Genomic DNA, 16,997 nt, shown 5'->3' on the forward strand with positions numbered 1-16,997 from the left:
GGGGTGCACATCACAGAGGATCTCACCTGCTGCACGAACACCATGTCACTATCCTAGAGGGCACAACAGCGTCTACACTTTCTGTGCCGGCTGAACAGGGCAAGTCTCCCTCCACCCATCCTCACCACATTCTACAGGGGAACCATTGAGAGTGTGCTGCCCAGCTGCACCACTGTTTGGTATGGGAACTGCAGTGCAGCTGACCGCAAGACCCTCCAGCAGACGGTGAACACAGCTGCTAAGATCCTCGGAGCCCCTCTCCCCTCCATTCTGGACATCTTTTTGCACGATGCTCCAGGAAAGCCACCAGTGAAAGATCCTACCTAAAGTCTCTTCCAGCTCTTGCCATCAAGGAAGTTGGTACCAGAGCATCAGAGGCCAGTCTGCAAGACTACTCAACAGCTTTTTCTCCCAAGCTGTGAGGGCCCTCAATTCCAACCACAGGTTGGTCACAGGTGAGAGGCTCCAGACTAGTTGAGGTAGGTGATAGGTGATTATGTGTGTATGTATTGTGTGTTTTTAGCCTTAAGTTAATAGTAATGTTCGTTCTTGTTTATTTATTTTTTTTATATTGGCAAGATGAGCTGTAGCCGTTCCTGTTAAGACTTCATTAAGTCGCGTCAAGCGCTTGTCTACTACGGGTCGTGCTGCTGTTTTTCATAGTTTGGTTCTTCACAAATATAGCGTTTGTTTTGCTTTGGGTTTTTGACGGTTTTTGAGTGTGATGACCTAAGTTCAACTGTTTGAGCTGAATTGGTAGCGGGTCCTCCATTTAAAACCTACTAGGCAAAGCAAGGCAAGGCAAGGCAAGTTTATTTATATAGCACATAAGAGGAATTAAAATCATGATATCAAAATCATAAAAATATATCATAATAATCATGACAATAAAAACTAAAGTGATTCTGCTTTATTGCCAGTGATGTAGGACGCTACATCATTCCATTAGTTGATCTTTTGAGTCATTAAATGTGATTTTGTTTTCTTTTGTCATTTATATATTGGTTGGTGGGGAAGGTACAAAGTTTTTGATTATGGATGTGTAGTAAAATATTTTTCTTATTGTGAATTTCTATTATTGCTTCTGTAGTTAAAATTGTCAATTTATGAGGAGTGCTATATTAATTTAACGTTACTTTTACATATATATATTTTTTTTATAAAGTTTTGTTTTGTTGGAATCACGTCCCATCAATTCCCAGGGTGGCGTAGTCATTTAAGGTTATCCAAAAGTACTGCTCTGGTCACACAAACATCCACATGAAAACCAGGACCCCAAGTTTCCTAGAGTATAAACACTTGGTCTGTGTTCCTCCCATGGTGCATGCTGCTGCCATCTCTTCCTCAGAAACACACACCCAGCTAACTACGTGAGGTAAAAGCAAGCATGATTCATTAGATCAGAATGGGCAATGCCGACAATGTGAACTCAAGTATGTGTTAGGCGCATGACACTAAAATAAGAAAAAAACAAAAGAACCAAAACACAAATTATATTATACTGAAAAACATTCATTTTCTTTAATGAAAAACATACTGAAAAATAGTATGTTTTACTGAAAAAACTTTTTTTTTTTTTCTTAGCCTGCACCAGGGTTTCACAAGCTCGCTTTCGTTGTTTGGCTGCATGCCTCCTTCTGGCCAGAGCCTCCTCTTCTGCCTTGGTTCTTCTGGCTGCGGCAGCGCTTGAGGATGGCTGGCAGTCGAACACCCTCCGTCTCTCCATCTCCTTCAAGGCTATTTGCTTTCTTAAAGCTTTGTCCTTACTTCCAGCCGACAGGATGTTTTGACACATCTTCTGATCCACTGGCCCATACTTTATGTTTTCTCTATTGAACATTTCTACTGCAGTCTTCTTTTGGGTCAGCATGGTGTGTTTCACTGTTTGGATGGCACTCAGAGTGCTGATGCTCATGCTGCCTGTGCTCAATGCTGTCTGTGCTGTTTTGGTGAGTGCTGGGTACCTTCCTGTATCAGAAACATCTGCCCACCAGCTGACAGCATCTTCTCCATCAGTGAATGTTGGCAGGCTCTGGTCCACACCATACTGGAGAATCTAAGGCAAGATAAGAACTATTTAATTATCCCACCAGGGACATTTAACCTCCACAGAAGCAAGATATAGGGTTAAAAATTAAAAAACAACAGTAAACATCAAAAGCATTCATACACAAGACTCACAAACACATTACATACTAATAATAGGGACGTGCATTATTCAGCTAACCTCTTGCTGAACATCCACATCAGCAGGGAGAAACTTGCTTAGCATCTCCATCAGTAGTCTCAGCAGATGTCCAGTCTTGGAGTGCCCCCTTGCAACAGGGTCAACAGCAGACAGGCACTGCAGGGTCATGCTCTCCAGTGGCAGCTTGCTCTGCAGGTATTCCCCACAAGTAATGTATCATGGAGTACTTTGTCCAGGAAGGACTTCAGCATCTGTATAAATATCAACAATAACATACTGGTATAGTAGTGCTTATTTACCATTGGCAAATGTTTTTTGTCCAAAAGTTGGGTAACTAATTTTAAACCACTCACATGGTGTTTTTGATGCTCCCGTCTGAATCTATCTGCGACACGACCAACATACAGATCTCTTGCAGGCAGCAGTTTGTCTCCCTTGAGTTCGAGACCTGCCACAGTCCTGGGGATTTGGGGCAGGTGTTCTGGCTTCAAAAAGCATGCAAGAAAGTTGGTGAAAACCTGCAGTTGCTTGTCATGCAACTTGTGCACAAGGGTGTCACGACACTGAGGAAGTAGTTATATTGTGCAAATGAGAAATGGATATGAATTTCCACCAAACAAGCAGAGTAAGACACAACCAGTTACACTGGTAAAATAGAAAAAAAGATGTTAAAATACCTCTGGGGTAGCATTTAAAACTATCCAAAATTTATGACAGAACATAGTTGTGAAACACTATTTCAATATACCTGGAACACCATAACATATTCTTTCAGAAGAGCCAGGACGCCTATGTAGATACTGAGATGGATCTCTGATTTGGTGTATTCATGCCACAGTTTCTTAACCAACCGCTGCTTTCTGTCTCTGCCCTGCTGTGTCATCCCTGGAAGAGAATACATCAAAGCTCTAATTTGTTGATTTACCAAAGCAAATGTCAGATAGTAAGCTTGCAGGCCAATGTTGACACACCATAGATATTCCCATAATTTGGCCACATTACCTACAACTGCAATGTTTTGATTTACCTTTCCCACTGAGGTCCTTATAAAGAAGTCTGAATGCGTCTCTGGGCCTTTTCATTATTCACATGATGAGCATCATAGTTTTTCCAAAGGTTCTTTGTACAGAGCCTTGTCTTCCGCATTCATGAACCCAAAGAATAGGACCTTATAAGCAGGAAGCATGGTTTGAGTGCTGAGTCCAACATCATAAGACGAGGGATGAATCTCTTTGGAGTAGAACCAGGAATGCTCATGTAATCACACACATTATGCATGTGATGGCATGAGTCCCCATCGATATCTAGAAGCTCTGAGCAGTGGTTGTGTCGAACTCTAGTTTCCAGGCCAGACTCGCTGCCTCGCATCACTGCGCAGGGATCCATCATCATGCTCACCATGTTGGACCACGGGATATTATTGTCTGTGAAGAATTCAGGGCATTCTCCAGGGTTGCTGTAGTTACCTTAAGTACTTCAAATGACCCACGTTGCTCCACATCAACCCTTCCTCTCTGGGTTACAATAGCTCACCAAAATGGAGACCTGTATAAATAATTTTTTAATTTTTTTTAATAATAATTTTTTAACTCACATCCCCTTGATCGAGGTTACTGAGTGCTGTCAGTAGGACAAATAACTATATGAACGAATATCTGGACAGCAGTTAAAGCGAACCTATGGGGGCAGACATCCTTTATCTAAAGTAAATATTTTTCCAAATGAAAGCACCGTGTAAGCTTGATGGGATATACATGGTCGGTGTTCTCCTGTAATTGCTTTAGGTGTCAAAGCATTGTATAAATCCTAGGAATTACAATTCTACTAATACTATTACTGCATTACCTTTTTGTCACTACTTGAGGTAGCGTCATCAAGATTAATGGAGAATGGTAACTTTTTTATGTTGCTGATAATGTGGTCGGAGAATGTCTTCCCCATGCCGTGAACCATTTTATATTTTGCTGCTGTTCGCGACAGCTTCATGCGGCTCAGAGCCACTTTGTCCTGGGCCAGCGTCTGCGCAAGGTTGACAATGACGGGGGCCATTGTGAATGGCAGTGAGTGCTCTGCCAACGTGCCCATTGCCTGATAGTAAAGCAAATTAAAATCATTAAAATGCAACCTTGCAAATTATCACTACATAGATGTTCTATGATGAAATTGTCTGCCTGTATTGTATGGCTGATATACAATATACAGTATGTATCAAAATACATTTCTGGCCAATAATTATTAATGCATTTTATTTGCAGTGCTCTTTACACTGAATCTCTCAAAGTGCTAGTATTCAAAATATAATTCAACCAACAAATCATTCAATTTTCTGTATAAATACTTGGTACTAAACCTCTGCATTCGCAACACGCTGAAACGTGGACACAGGTAATTTCCCTCTCTCCCTCTCTTTCAATGCTTCTGGTCCCTGGGTCTCATGAACAGCATTATCAGGGGGACTACAAATGCTCACTTTTGTCAATAAAATCCACCCCCCGGGTACTCACTTGAGCTCTCCTTGTTGCGTATTTTCTCCCCCGTTCACAGTATCAACATGTAATTTTTGATTAGTAATATGCATTGCTAAGAAACTAATTTGGACAACTTTAAAGGTGATTTACTCAGGATTTTGATTTTTTTTGCAACCTCAGATTCCAGATATTCAAATAGATGTATCTCGGCCAAATATTGTCCTATCCTAACAAACCATTCATCAATAGAAAGCTTATTTACTGAGCTTTCATATTATATATACACATCTCAGTTTTGTAAAATTTAATCTTCTGACTGGTTTTGTGGTCCAGGGTCACAATTGGTGTTTTCAAGATATAAGGCTACTCTAATTCTGAGCTGCCCTGGGTGGGATTTTTTAACATGAATATTCATTACAAAGCTGTAGCACACAATGCAATGCAAAGATTTCAAATGACAGCTTTGGATGCAAATCGAGCCCTTTATTATACAGAAATTTGCTGTCGGCGAGTTTGGTGCATTAGCCTTGCACGTTCGCCAGATTCTAAATAGACATTGTTTACAAGTAATGTGGCACATCCAATTCAGCAAGACCTCAAATTGCTTTATGTTACACTGTATTACTCTCGCATCAGCTGCTGTCTAAACAGTCACATCTACCCACATCAAAAATGCTTTAAAGTGCCCCTATTATGCCATTTCAAATATGATATTTCATGTAGTGTGTCATGTAGCTGTATGTGAACAAACTATCTGCAAAGTTGTGACGCCGACAGTGCACGACAAATGAAGTTTTTGTCTATCAAAAAAAAAAGAGTCGGCTCACATTCACCTAAACGAGTCGTCAGCAATTCGAATCTTTTTCTGTAACGGCCACACGTCACGAACTACACATTTGCGTAATGTCCGCCCACGTTCTATGTCACGAACAACTTGCCCGCCCACAAACAGTAGGCCTACCATTTTCACGTGGATTACATCATGTCAAGAAGGCGCTGTGAGAGTGAATTTGTTTTATATGCCCTTCCGAAAGATGAAACTATCAAGAATGAGGGTTAACATTAATTTTTTCAACAGCTCAGCAGTCCAATTCCAATCTTGTTTTGTGTTCGCGTCATTTTACTGATGACTGTTTTTCCAATCTTGGGGAGTAACGTTACAACGCGAAATTCACCAAACGCTTGGTTTAAAAAAATGGATCGGTTTATTTGGACCGGCTTGCTCCTCTTAACTTCTACCTGTAAGTATGATTAATAATTGATGATTGTATTTTCTAGCGATCGTTCAAAATACGTCTTTGTGTACGTTATGGTGTGTAACAACCCAGCACATGTCTTGGTAACCGGCTAACTTGTGTTTCTGTAGTTCTGTTGTTCAGCTGTGAGTGCAATGTAGTCCAAAAATTGTGATTGATGCAGCTTGACTGTCTGTCTGCCTTATTAGTTTAAGTAATGATAATGATAAACGATGGCTTATGTGTTATGCATTTTACAATGTTGAAGTTCACAACGTAGAGGTGTGCCCGGTTCGCTTACAAAAGCAAATTGCAAGCACTTTTAACAGGTAACATATGACACCCACTGAGAAACGTCCTGCTCCAGTCGTGCTTTCGAAACGGTTTCTTGTCTATGTGCCACTTCAACCGTTTCATCGTCAGACTCCGGCTCGAATTGATAAGGTAAAATCGAGGCTATCTTTTCTATGCATTAACAGGTCTCCGCAGCTGTCATTCAGTTATGCTGATGGGCGTTTCGTTTTGCGCTGAAGCGGTAGACCAATCCAAAAGGACTGCACCATCTGACCAATCACAGCAGTGAGGGCTCACTGAAAGGAGGGGATTAGAGAGACTGATTCTTCGAACTGCTTCACACGAGTCGTTTACGAATCATTTAGAAACGGGGTAAAATTAAATCTAATTTTGGAGAAAACTAAAGTGTTTTTTGAACTTGCATACATGTAAACATGTTTTAAGAGACTAATACAACAATATTAACTACCTTTAAAATGGCATAACAGGGGCACTTTAAAAGTAGGGCTACATCCAGCTGTCTTGAATGACTGCTGCGCACACGACAACCTCCATAACGTGTCGTTAATCAGGGAAGCTCAGAATTGGAGTAGTAGCCAGAACTCAGGGTAAAGCACCTGGCTTAAGTTAGGGGCTAATGATAAAGTTACAACCTAAGTCGGCTATCTGAAATACTATATACTTATGTAGCAAGCTAAATGGTTACCTTTAGTTAGCAAGACGGTCAGACAATGCAGGAATTAACACTACAACTAGCTAGTAATGTTAGATGTCTAGAAAATTTGCTATCTTGCTAACGGAAATTCCAGCATTGGATCCGCTTGTATTGCTTGCTATTAAGAATTTTGCTCGAAGCATAGGCTAACTGTATGAAAAAACAAAAAAACAAACAAACAAACAAACAAACAAAAAAACGCTAGCTGACGTTATTTGACTTAAGCAAACAAATATCTGTTTTTTAGCTCCAAAAAGACTGACTTACCTTGAATTCAATTTCCATCAGAGTTTCCACATTAGGTCAGGTGTCTCTTGACAGGCGCGAGCTCGGCCCAGATGTCAATTAACGCAAGCTGTGGAATCCGTGGAGGAGCTAAAGATCAGGGCGATGGCAAGGAGACCCTCCAACCTGAAAGAGTTGGAGCTCATGGCTAAAGATGAATGGGCAAAAATACCAGTGGAGACATGCAGAAAGCTGCTCAGTGATTATAGGAAGCGTTTGATTGCTGTAATAGCTTTTCGATTGATTATTGAGAAGGGTATGAATAATTTTGGATGGGACTTTTTGTTCAAATGTAAATAAAAGTTGAGTAATATTTTTTCCACAATGATGCCTCTTGTACATCGTCTTATTATCTTCTGGGAGAAGCCTGTGTCAAAAAAAAAAAAAAAAAGACGAAAAGAAGAATTTGCGAGGGGTATGGATGATTTCAGGCTTGACTGTAGCTCAGATGCTGACATGCCCTCTGTAGAAGCTTTCAGTAGTGGACAGGTCATCATGGGTAAGTACTGGCCCATATGCAAAATGATGAACTGTGTTCTGACACGTTTTCTGTTTTAATCTCAGCCAGTATTGGGTTTTTCATCTATTGGAGCTCCAGTAGCTCTTCTATAGCTGTGTCTCATTTGGAAGGCTGTACCCTCCGGAGGTCGCATTTGAAGGCTGCATACATCATCTGGGAAGTTTCATTTAAGAAAAGTAACAGTTAAATTGCAACATAAAAAATTAATTATAATATTTTACACCTCACAAGGGAAAAAAAGTAAATTTTATTATGGTTACTTTTCTTAAATAAGACATCCTTAATGACGTATGCAGCCTTCAAATGAGATGCAGCATTTGCGATCAGACGATATGAGCTGGATCCACAAGCCTTGAGAACACTCCCCTTACCGTTTTGGAGATACCCTGGGCTAGACGACTGGTCCAGAGCATCTCCGACATTTAACATACATTGGGTTCATTGTGTCCAATAATGGAGACAAACAAAATGTACAGTGCTGGGGGCTTCTAGGACAGGTTTGAGAAACCCTGCTTTAGCCATCAGCATTTGGACCCTTGTCAAAGACACTCAAATCTGTTTTTGCTTTCCCATTTGTCCTGTTTACAACACAATATTCAAAAAATGACTGTTCACTTGCTGTCTCAAGATATCCCACCTCTTGACAGATGCCATTGTAATGATATAATCAATGTTATTTCTGTCACTTTTTGTTGTGGCTGATCAGTGTTTGCAATCATTAAATCAGGGAATTGTTATATGCTCCCAAAATCATCCAATATTTGTTTGTTGTTTGACATTCGCCAGTGGGTTTCACATCATATCACATTACATTACAATCTTCTGTCTCAGTGCTTAAGACAGAAGTGGTCAAGTATCTCACCTCCTCAAATCACATAAATATTTCTTCTGAACCTTTACACAGAAGAGAAAGCTTAGCAATGACATTCACAATTAGGCACAAACCTGACATCTATCATCATCATCAATCATCGTTCTTTATTTGACAAAAGCTGAGAAAACCCTCCCCATCATGAACTGCTTAAAATCCACTTACATAATAAATAGCTTCACTAAATACAACCATCGCATGTACCGTCCTCCATAATGCTGAGAGCAGAGACTCGGTCTGAACAGGAAGTTCTCTGCCGCAGGATCTCATGGTGACGCAGCAGACTCGGGTTAGTTAGTCGGTTTAGGTAATGGAAATGTTTATTCAGTCTGGACACATCAGGTGGTCCTCCAGGACTACAATAACAATGAGCTAAATCTATCGGATACAGGACATGATGTATATCCGTGCTGATGTAGTGAGTCAGGAGTGTGTTTGTGTGGTTAACTGCCCTCCTGAGGCTGGTTCTGGGGCAGCGGTGGGACGATCGGGCCGCCACACACCGGCGAGGACATCACCACAGTCTCCGCTCCCACTTTAACGGCCGCCGCTTTCCGCGAGCAGGCCAAGCAGATATAGTCTTCGTTCTCGGCCATCTCGCAGGTAACGCCCACACACACCTGATGAAACCACTCGTCACATCCGCCGTCACACTGGACCCAATCCACCTGAGCAAACCAGAGAACACCAAACAGTTAGGAGAGACATGACGCTCCTCAACACATGCAGACTGCAGTAAACCCTCACCTTATCTTTGCAGGGGCGCTGGCAGTTCTTGGCGGCACAAACGGCGTTCTCGTCGTTGGAGTCCTCCGCTCCGGACCAGTCGTACTTGGAGGGAATGTCCAGAATCTTCCGGCTCTTCTTCTCCAGCCCCTCCTTGGGAAACTCCGCCTTGGTCGCCGCCTTCTCCTTCCTCTTGCGCTCCTTCTCCTCTTTAGCCAGCCGCTTGGCCAGCTGCTTCAGCTCGCGGGACTTGTCCGGGCTCAGCTTCAGCTTCTTCTTCTTGGGCTTGAGCTCCAGAACCCGCTTCATGTCTTTGGACTTGGATCGTCCCTCCACGCCGCCGGCCGCCAGAAGCAGCTGCTGCTCCGCTCTCTCCAGCTTCCTCTTCCTCTTCTTCTCCGCGTCCTTCACCTTCATCTTGAGGGGTTTGTCCAGCAGCGAGTCCTCAGGCTGCGGAAGCACAGAGGTCAACATGTGGACACGAGAAACACACGCATGCACAGAACAGCCATGTCTCACCTCCATCACCTGCAGGAACTTGTCTTCCGAGGGCGGGTGCGTGGCCTGCAGGATCCTCCAGATGTGCTGCGTCTCGTCCAGAGACACCTCCAGCAGGTCGCCCTCCATCATCAGCTCCTCCAGCTGGGCCTTGGCCGCCGGCGAGAGCTCCAGCACCGGAGGCTCCAGGCTGCGCGGCACCAGCGGCGTCTTCCGGGGCTGCTTGCGTGGGGCGGACTGATCTGAGGAGGAGAACGGAGAACAGGATAGTTTCTGCCTTACTGGACTCTTCTCTATGTGGGATGGGACGATAAATCATTGCAATGTGAATTGAGAAATGATTCAACATCAATTCTGAGATTTTCCAAACATGTTACAATTCTCAGTGTTAGAGAAAGTTACTTTTAAAAGTTATGCATTACAATATTGAGTTACTCCCTAAAGTAGTAACTAATTATGTTACTTAGTTACTTTTTATGGAAACTATTGTGTTACAATAATGAGTTACTCCCTAAAGTAGTAACTAATTACGTTACTTAGTTACTTTTTATGGAAAGTATTGTGTTACTATATTGAGTTACTCCCAAAAGTAGTAACTAATTATGTTACTTAGTTACTTTTTATGGAAACTATTGTGTTACTATATTGAGTTACTCCCTAAAGTAGTAACTAATTATGTTACTTAGTTACTTTTTATGGAAAGTATTGTGTTACTATATTGAGTTACTCCCTAAAGTAGTAACTAATTATGTTACTTAGTTACTTTTTATGGAAAGTATTGTGTTACAATAATGAGTTACTCCCTAAAGTAGTAACTAATTACGTTACTTAGTTACTTTTTATGGAAAGTATTGTGTTACTATATTGAGTTACTCCCAAAAGTAGTAACTAATTATGTTACTTAGTTACTTTTTATGGAAACTATTGTGTTACTATATTGAGTTACTCCCTAAAGTAGTAACTAATTATGTTACTTAGTTACTTTTTATGGAAAGTATTGTGTTACTATATTGAGTTACTCCCTAAAGTAGTAACTAATTATGTTACTTAGTTACTTTTTATGGAAAGTATTGTGTTACAATAATGAGTTACTCCCTAAAGTAGTAACTAATTACGTTACTTAGTTACTTTTTATGGAAAGTATTGTGTTACTATATTGAGTTACTCCCAAAAGTAGTAACTAATTATGTTACTTAGTTACTTTTTATGGAAACTATTGTGTTACTATATTGAGTTACTCCCTAAAGTAGTAACTAATTATGTTACTTAGTTACTTTTTATGGAAAGTATTGTGTTACTATATTGAGTTACTCCCTAAAGTAGTAACTAATTATGTTACTTAGTTACTTTTTATGGAAAGTATTGTGTTACTATATTGAGTTACTCCCAAAAGTAGTAACTAATTATGTTACTTAGTTACTTTTTATGGAAAGTATTGTGTTACTATATTGAGTTACTCCCTAAAGTAGTAACTAATTACGTTACTTAGTTACTTTTTATGGAAAGTATTGTGTTACTATATTGAGTTACTCCCTAAAGTAGTAACTAATTACGTTACTTAGTTACTTTTTATGGAAAGTATTGTGTTACTATATTGAGTTACTCCCAAAAGTAGTAACTAATTATGTTACTTAGTTACTTTTTATGGAAAGTATTGTGTTACTATATTGAGTTACTCCCTAAAGTAGTAACTAATTACGTTACTTAGTTACTTTTTATGGAAAGTATTGTGTTACTATATTGAGTTACTCCCTAAAGTAGTAACTAATTACGTTACTTAGTTACTTTTTATGGAAAGTATTGTGTTACTATATTGAGTTACTCCCAAAAGTAGTAACTAATTATGTTACTTAGTTACTTTTTATGGAAAGTATTGTGTTACTATATTGAGTTACTCCCTAAAGTAGTAACTAATTACGTTACTTAGTTACTTTTTATGGAAAGTATTGTGTTACTATATTGAGTTACTCCCAAAAGTAGTAACTAATTATGTTACTTAGTTACTTTTTATGGAAAGTATTGTGTTACTATATTGAGTTACTCCCTAAAGTAGTAACTAATTACGTTACTTAGTTACTTTTTATGGAAAGTATTGTGTTACTATATTGAGTTACTCCCTAAAGTAGTAACTAATTACGTTACTTAGTTACTTTTTATGGAAAGTATTGTGTTACTATATTGAGTTACTCCCAAAAGTAGTAACTAATTATGTTACTTAGTTACTTTTTATGGAAAGTATTGTGTTACTATATTGAGTTACTTCCTAAAGTAGTAACTAATTATGTTACTTAGTTACTTTTTATGGAAACTATTGTGTTACTATATTGAGTTACTCCCAAAAGTAGTAACTAATTATGTTACTTAGTTACTTTTTATGGAAACTATTGTGTTACTATATTGAGTTACTCCCTAAAGTAGTATCTAATTATGTTACTTAGTTACTTTTTATGGAAACTATTGTGTTACTATATTGAGTTACTCCCTAAAGTAGTATCTAATTATGTTACTTAGTTACTTTTTATGGAAACTATTGTGTTACAATAATGAGTTACTCCCAAAAGTAGTATCTAATTATGTTACTTAGTTACTTTTTATGGAAACTATTGTGTTACTATATTGAGTTACTCCCTAAAGTAGTATCTAATTATGTTACTTAGTTACTTTTTATGGAAACTATTGTGTTACAATATTGAGTTACTCCCTAAAGTAGTATCTAATTATGTTACTTAGTTACTTTTTATGGAAACTATTGTGTTACTATATTGAGTTACTCCCTATAGTAGTAACTAATTATGTTACTTAGTTACTTTTTATGGAAACTATTGTGTTACTATATTGAGTTACTCCCTAAAGTAGTAACTAATTACGTTACTTAGTTACTTTTTATGGAAAGTATTGTGTTACTATATTGAGTTACTCCCTAAAGTAGTAACTAATTATGTTACTTAGTTACTTTTTATGGAAACTATTGTGTTACTATATTGAGTTACTCCCTAAAGTAGTAACTAATTACGTTACTTAGTTACTTTTTATGGAAACTATTGTCTTACAATATTGAGTTACTCCCTAAAGTAGTATCTAATTATGTTACTTAGTTACTTTTTATGGAAACTATTGTGTTACAATATTGAGTTACTCCCTAAAGTAGTATCTAATTATGTTACTTAGTTACTTTTTATGGAAACTATTGTCTTACAATATTGAGTTACTCCCTAAAGTAGTATCTAATTATGTTACTTAGTTACTTTTTATGGAAACTATTGTGTTACTATATTGAGTTACTCCCTAAAGTAGTAACTAATTACGTTACTTAGTTACTTTTTATGGAAACTATTGTCTTACAATATTGAGTTACTCCCTAAAGTAGTATCTAATTATGTTACTTAGTTACTTTTTATGGAAACTATTGTGTTACTATATTGAGTTACTCCCTAAAGTAGTAACTAATTACGTTACTTAGTTACTTTTTATGGAAAGTATTGTGTTACTATATTGAGTTACTCCCTAAAGTAGTAACTAATTATGTTACTTAGTTACTTTTTATGGAAACTATTGTGTTACTATATTGAGTTACTCCCTAAAGTAGTATCTAATTATGTTACTTAGTTACTTTTTATGGAAACTATTGTGTTACTATATTGAGTTACTCCCTAAAGTAGTAACTAATTATGTTACTTAGTTACTTTTTATGGAAACTATTGTGTTACTATATTGAGTTACTCCCTAAAGTAGTAACTAATTACGTTACTTAGTTACTTTTTATGGAAAGTATTGTGTTACTATATTGAGTTACTCCCTAAAGTAGTAACTAATTATGTTACTTAGTTACTTTTTATGGAAACTATTGTGTTACTATATTGAGTTACTCCCTAAAGTAGTAACTAATTACGTTACTTAGTTACTTTTTATGGAAACTATTGTCTTACAATATTGAGTTACTCCCTAAAGTAGTATCTAATTATGTTACTTAGTTACTTTTTATGCAAACTATTGTTACAATAATGAGTTACTCCCTATAGTAGTAACTAATTACGTTACTTAGTTACTTTTTATGGAAAGTATTGTGTTACTATATTGAGTTACTCCCAAAAGTAGTAACTAATTATGTTACTTAGTTATCTTGAGTAATTTTTGGTTATTAGTATGGATGAATTGGATCATCGAAGGTCAGCAGCAAAGACATCGGTTAATAAAACAAAACAAAATCATTTTCTTCAACAAAATTAAGTCTCTTAGTCAATCAGTGTGTTTGACAAAAAAGTTCCATTAATGTAATTCCATTTAAGAACACTGAAAATGATCAAAAAACAATACAAAAAAAAATAAAAATAAACAAACCTTATTTAATAATTTAAAATGCTTCTTAAGAGACCTTGTCCTCTGGTGTGATATGTTTGTCCTGTGGGGTGACAGTACAGGCGTCACACCAAATGACGTTTCAGCCTTTTGTGTCAATTTATGACCTTGCTATTCGGAGCTAACCTGTCATTAGTGGTTAGCAAGACAAATTAGCATAATTTTCCATGATTATGTATATCTTAACATACAGTCTTTAATTTAAATGAATAATCTAATTAATTTAAAAAATATAAATAATTTGGGGGTTAGGGTTAGTAATGTTTCCAAAAAAGTGAATACTTGAACAATTCTGAGATGTTATGGGCTTCAGTAACATGATCATGAATGGGGTCCTTCAACTAATTAAAGTTTTCTCTGGAATTGGCCGATTCAAAATCAGGATATGATGTCACACCAGAGGACATGGTTTTCAGAGACAAAATGTATCTAGTTCCTACACTTCAAGAAATAAATGGATGAAAGAAATGATTGGCATTAGCTAAAACAGACACTTGTACAATAATGCCGGAGGTGTTTATGCTTTTCTTTTTAATTTATAAAAGTTGTAATTTATTAAACTATGCTTGAGACACCATTTAACACAGCAGCTTGTATGACAATAGGTTCATGTAAGAAATGTTTAATGACTTAATGTCAATATTAATGATATTCCTGTTTATCTTGTGGGACAGTGAAAATGTCATCTCCCCACATACGTGTGTAAGTGTGTACTGGCGTCTTACTCTGAGGACAGGACTTGGAGGCAGAGGAGTAAGCGTGCTCAGCGCAGAAAGAGGGCGTCGTGGGCCACATGTGACTGACCACCTCCTCCGACTTCACAGGAATCTCCTCGTCACAGAACAAGTACGGCTTCACCTCTCCCGAATCCTGAGGACAGAAACACAGAGACCAGACAGACTGAGACCAGCGGCAGAGAAACCACGTTAAAGGAGTAGTTCACTTCCAAAACAAAAGTTAACAGATAGACTCTCTCCATATAGTGGACTTCAATGGTGCCCACGAGTTTGAACTTCAAAAAATGCAGTTTAAATGCAGCTTCAAAGGACTCTAAATGACCCCAGACAAGGAAGAAGAGTCTTATCTTGCGAAACGATCAGTTGTTTTCTAATCAAAAATTACAACTGATATACTTTTTTTAACCTCAAACACTTGTCCTGTCTAGCTCTGCCTGAGCTGTTCAATCCAGTTCAAGACAGTAAGGGTATGTCTAAAAACTCACATCTTATTTTCTCCTTCAACTTCAAAATCGTCCTACATCACTGTTTTACATTTTTTGTAAAGGGTGTTCGACCTTCTTTGCACGTTCACTTTGTAAACACTGGGTCGGTTCTTCTGCAGCGATGTAGGGCGGTTTTGAAGTTTGAGGAGAAAATGAGATGGGAGTTTTTAGACATACCCTAACTGTCTTGAACTGGAGTGAACAGCTCAGGCAGAGCTAGACAAGACGACTGTTTGAGGTAAAAAAAAAAAAAAAAAGTATATAAATTGTAATTTGTTTAGAAAAAAAACAATTGTTCCACGAGGTAAGACCCTTCTTCCTTGGCTTTAGAGTCCTTTGAAGCTGCATTTTAAACTGCATTTTGGAAGTTCATACTCGTGGGCACCATAGAAGTCATGGATGACGAGGGGGTGAGTAAACTATCTGTATATTTGTGTTGTGGAAGCGAACTACTCCTTTAAGGTGATCTTCATCTGACGAGGCGTGAAAAGCAAATACATTAAATCTCCAGACTCCTCTCAGTTCATCAGGGATTCATCCCATACCTTGACGTCATATCCGTAAGTCTCTCTGATGTCCTCGTCTGAGTCCGTCTCTTCGTCGTCATAGTCCATGGAGGGCCGTGGTGAGGTGGCCCTGCTGAACCCAGCCTGCTGGAAGGTCTGGATGTGCCCCTGAGAGTGAAACACACACATTAGTCACGGACCGCTTCTGTAATCAGACTAAGATGATCGGATCTGAAGTCTCGTGCCTGCAGGTCCGGGTTGGCGGCCGCCTTCTGCAGCTCGGCGTTGATGATCTTCTCGGTCTTCTCTCGGGCGGCGAGCTCCACCATGCGCTGGCTGAGCACGGACAGCTTGGCCAGAGCGGAGGAGAGCTCGTCGGTGGCCAGGGCCTGTCGTGCGCGGTCCTGCCAGCCCATGGCCCTCTCCGTCAGACACTGCAGCGCCTCTCCCTCGGGCAGCCGCACCGGCAGCTTCTGCAGAGACACCAGCAGGGACAGGATGGTCTCCAGTCGGGGCCGTCGGGAGCGCTGGCACAGCGGGCACAGGAACTTGGACTCTTTGCTGCCGCCCTGCCATCCGGCCACCAGCTTCTTCTGCGAGCCGGCTTTGGGTAAGGGCACGCAGGCGCCGTGGAACCAGTCTTTGCACAGCTCGCACTGCAGCATGAAGCCGCCGGCCGTCTTCCGGCACAGGCAGAACTTGACCTCCTCGATGCGCTCCACCATAGCCATCTTGGCCAGGTTGGCGGCGCGGAGCGAGTGGATGGCCTCCAGCTCCTGCCGCTCTCGGGCTTTGAAGGCGGCCACGACGGAAGCAGGGTCACGAGCGTCCTCCGCACTCTCCTCCAGATCGCTCAGACCCTCCAGATCCAGCCCGCGCTCCTTCTCCAGCAGCTCTTTGACACGCTTGCGTTTGCTCTTGCTGGTGCCGTACACGCCGATGTCCACACGCGGACTGAGCACCTGGAACAGATCGAACGCAGATCAACGTCACAGGTTCAGTCAGGAGCCGATTCTCCAGACCTCAGCGGCAGAACCGGTACAATTTCAGTGCCTCTGACCTTTTTAAGTGTATTTTATCTATTGGGTCACCAAAATCTATTTTTAAAAGCTT

General features: G+C 39.6%; 1 protein-coding gene across 1 annotated transcript in view; it reads right to left on the reverse strand.

Moving 5' to 3' along the window:
- Positions 1-8,660: 8,660 nt before the first annotated feature.
- The window catches only part of kdm5a (lysine demethylase 5A), a 34,631-nt gene continuing 26,294 nt past the window's right edge, over positions 8,661-16,997 (reverse strand). The window contains exons 22-27 of the mRNA XM_073839186.1: positions 16,130-16,846; positions 15,924-16,052; positions 14,882-15,026; positions 9,822-10,042; positions 9,324-9,752; positions 8,661-9,244 (exon numbers count right to left, since the gene is read on the reverse strand). Coding sequence (XP_073695287.1) covers positions 9,020-9,244; positions 9,324-9,752; positions 9,822-10,042; positions 14,882-15,026; positions 15,924-16,052; positions 16,130-16,846 — 1,866 coding nt within the window. The 3' untranslated portion in view covers positions 8,661-9,019. The remainder of the gene's footprint in view (positions 9,245-9,323; positions 9,753-9,821; positions 10,043-14,881; positions 15,027-15,923; positions 16,053-16,129; positions 16,847-16,997) is intronic.

The sequence above is a fragment of the Garra rufa genome, chromosome 4 (assembly GCF_049309525.1).
Source record: "Garra rufa chromosome 4, GarRuf1.0, whole genome shotgun sequence".
Lineage (NCBI taxonomy): Eukaryota > Metazoa > Chordata > Actinopteri > Cypriniformes > Cyprinidae > Garra > Garra rufa.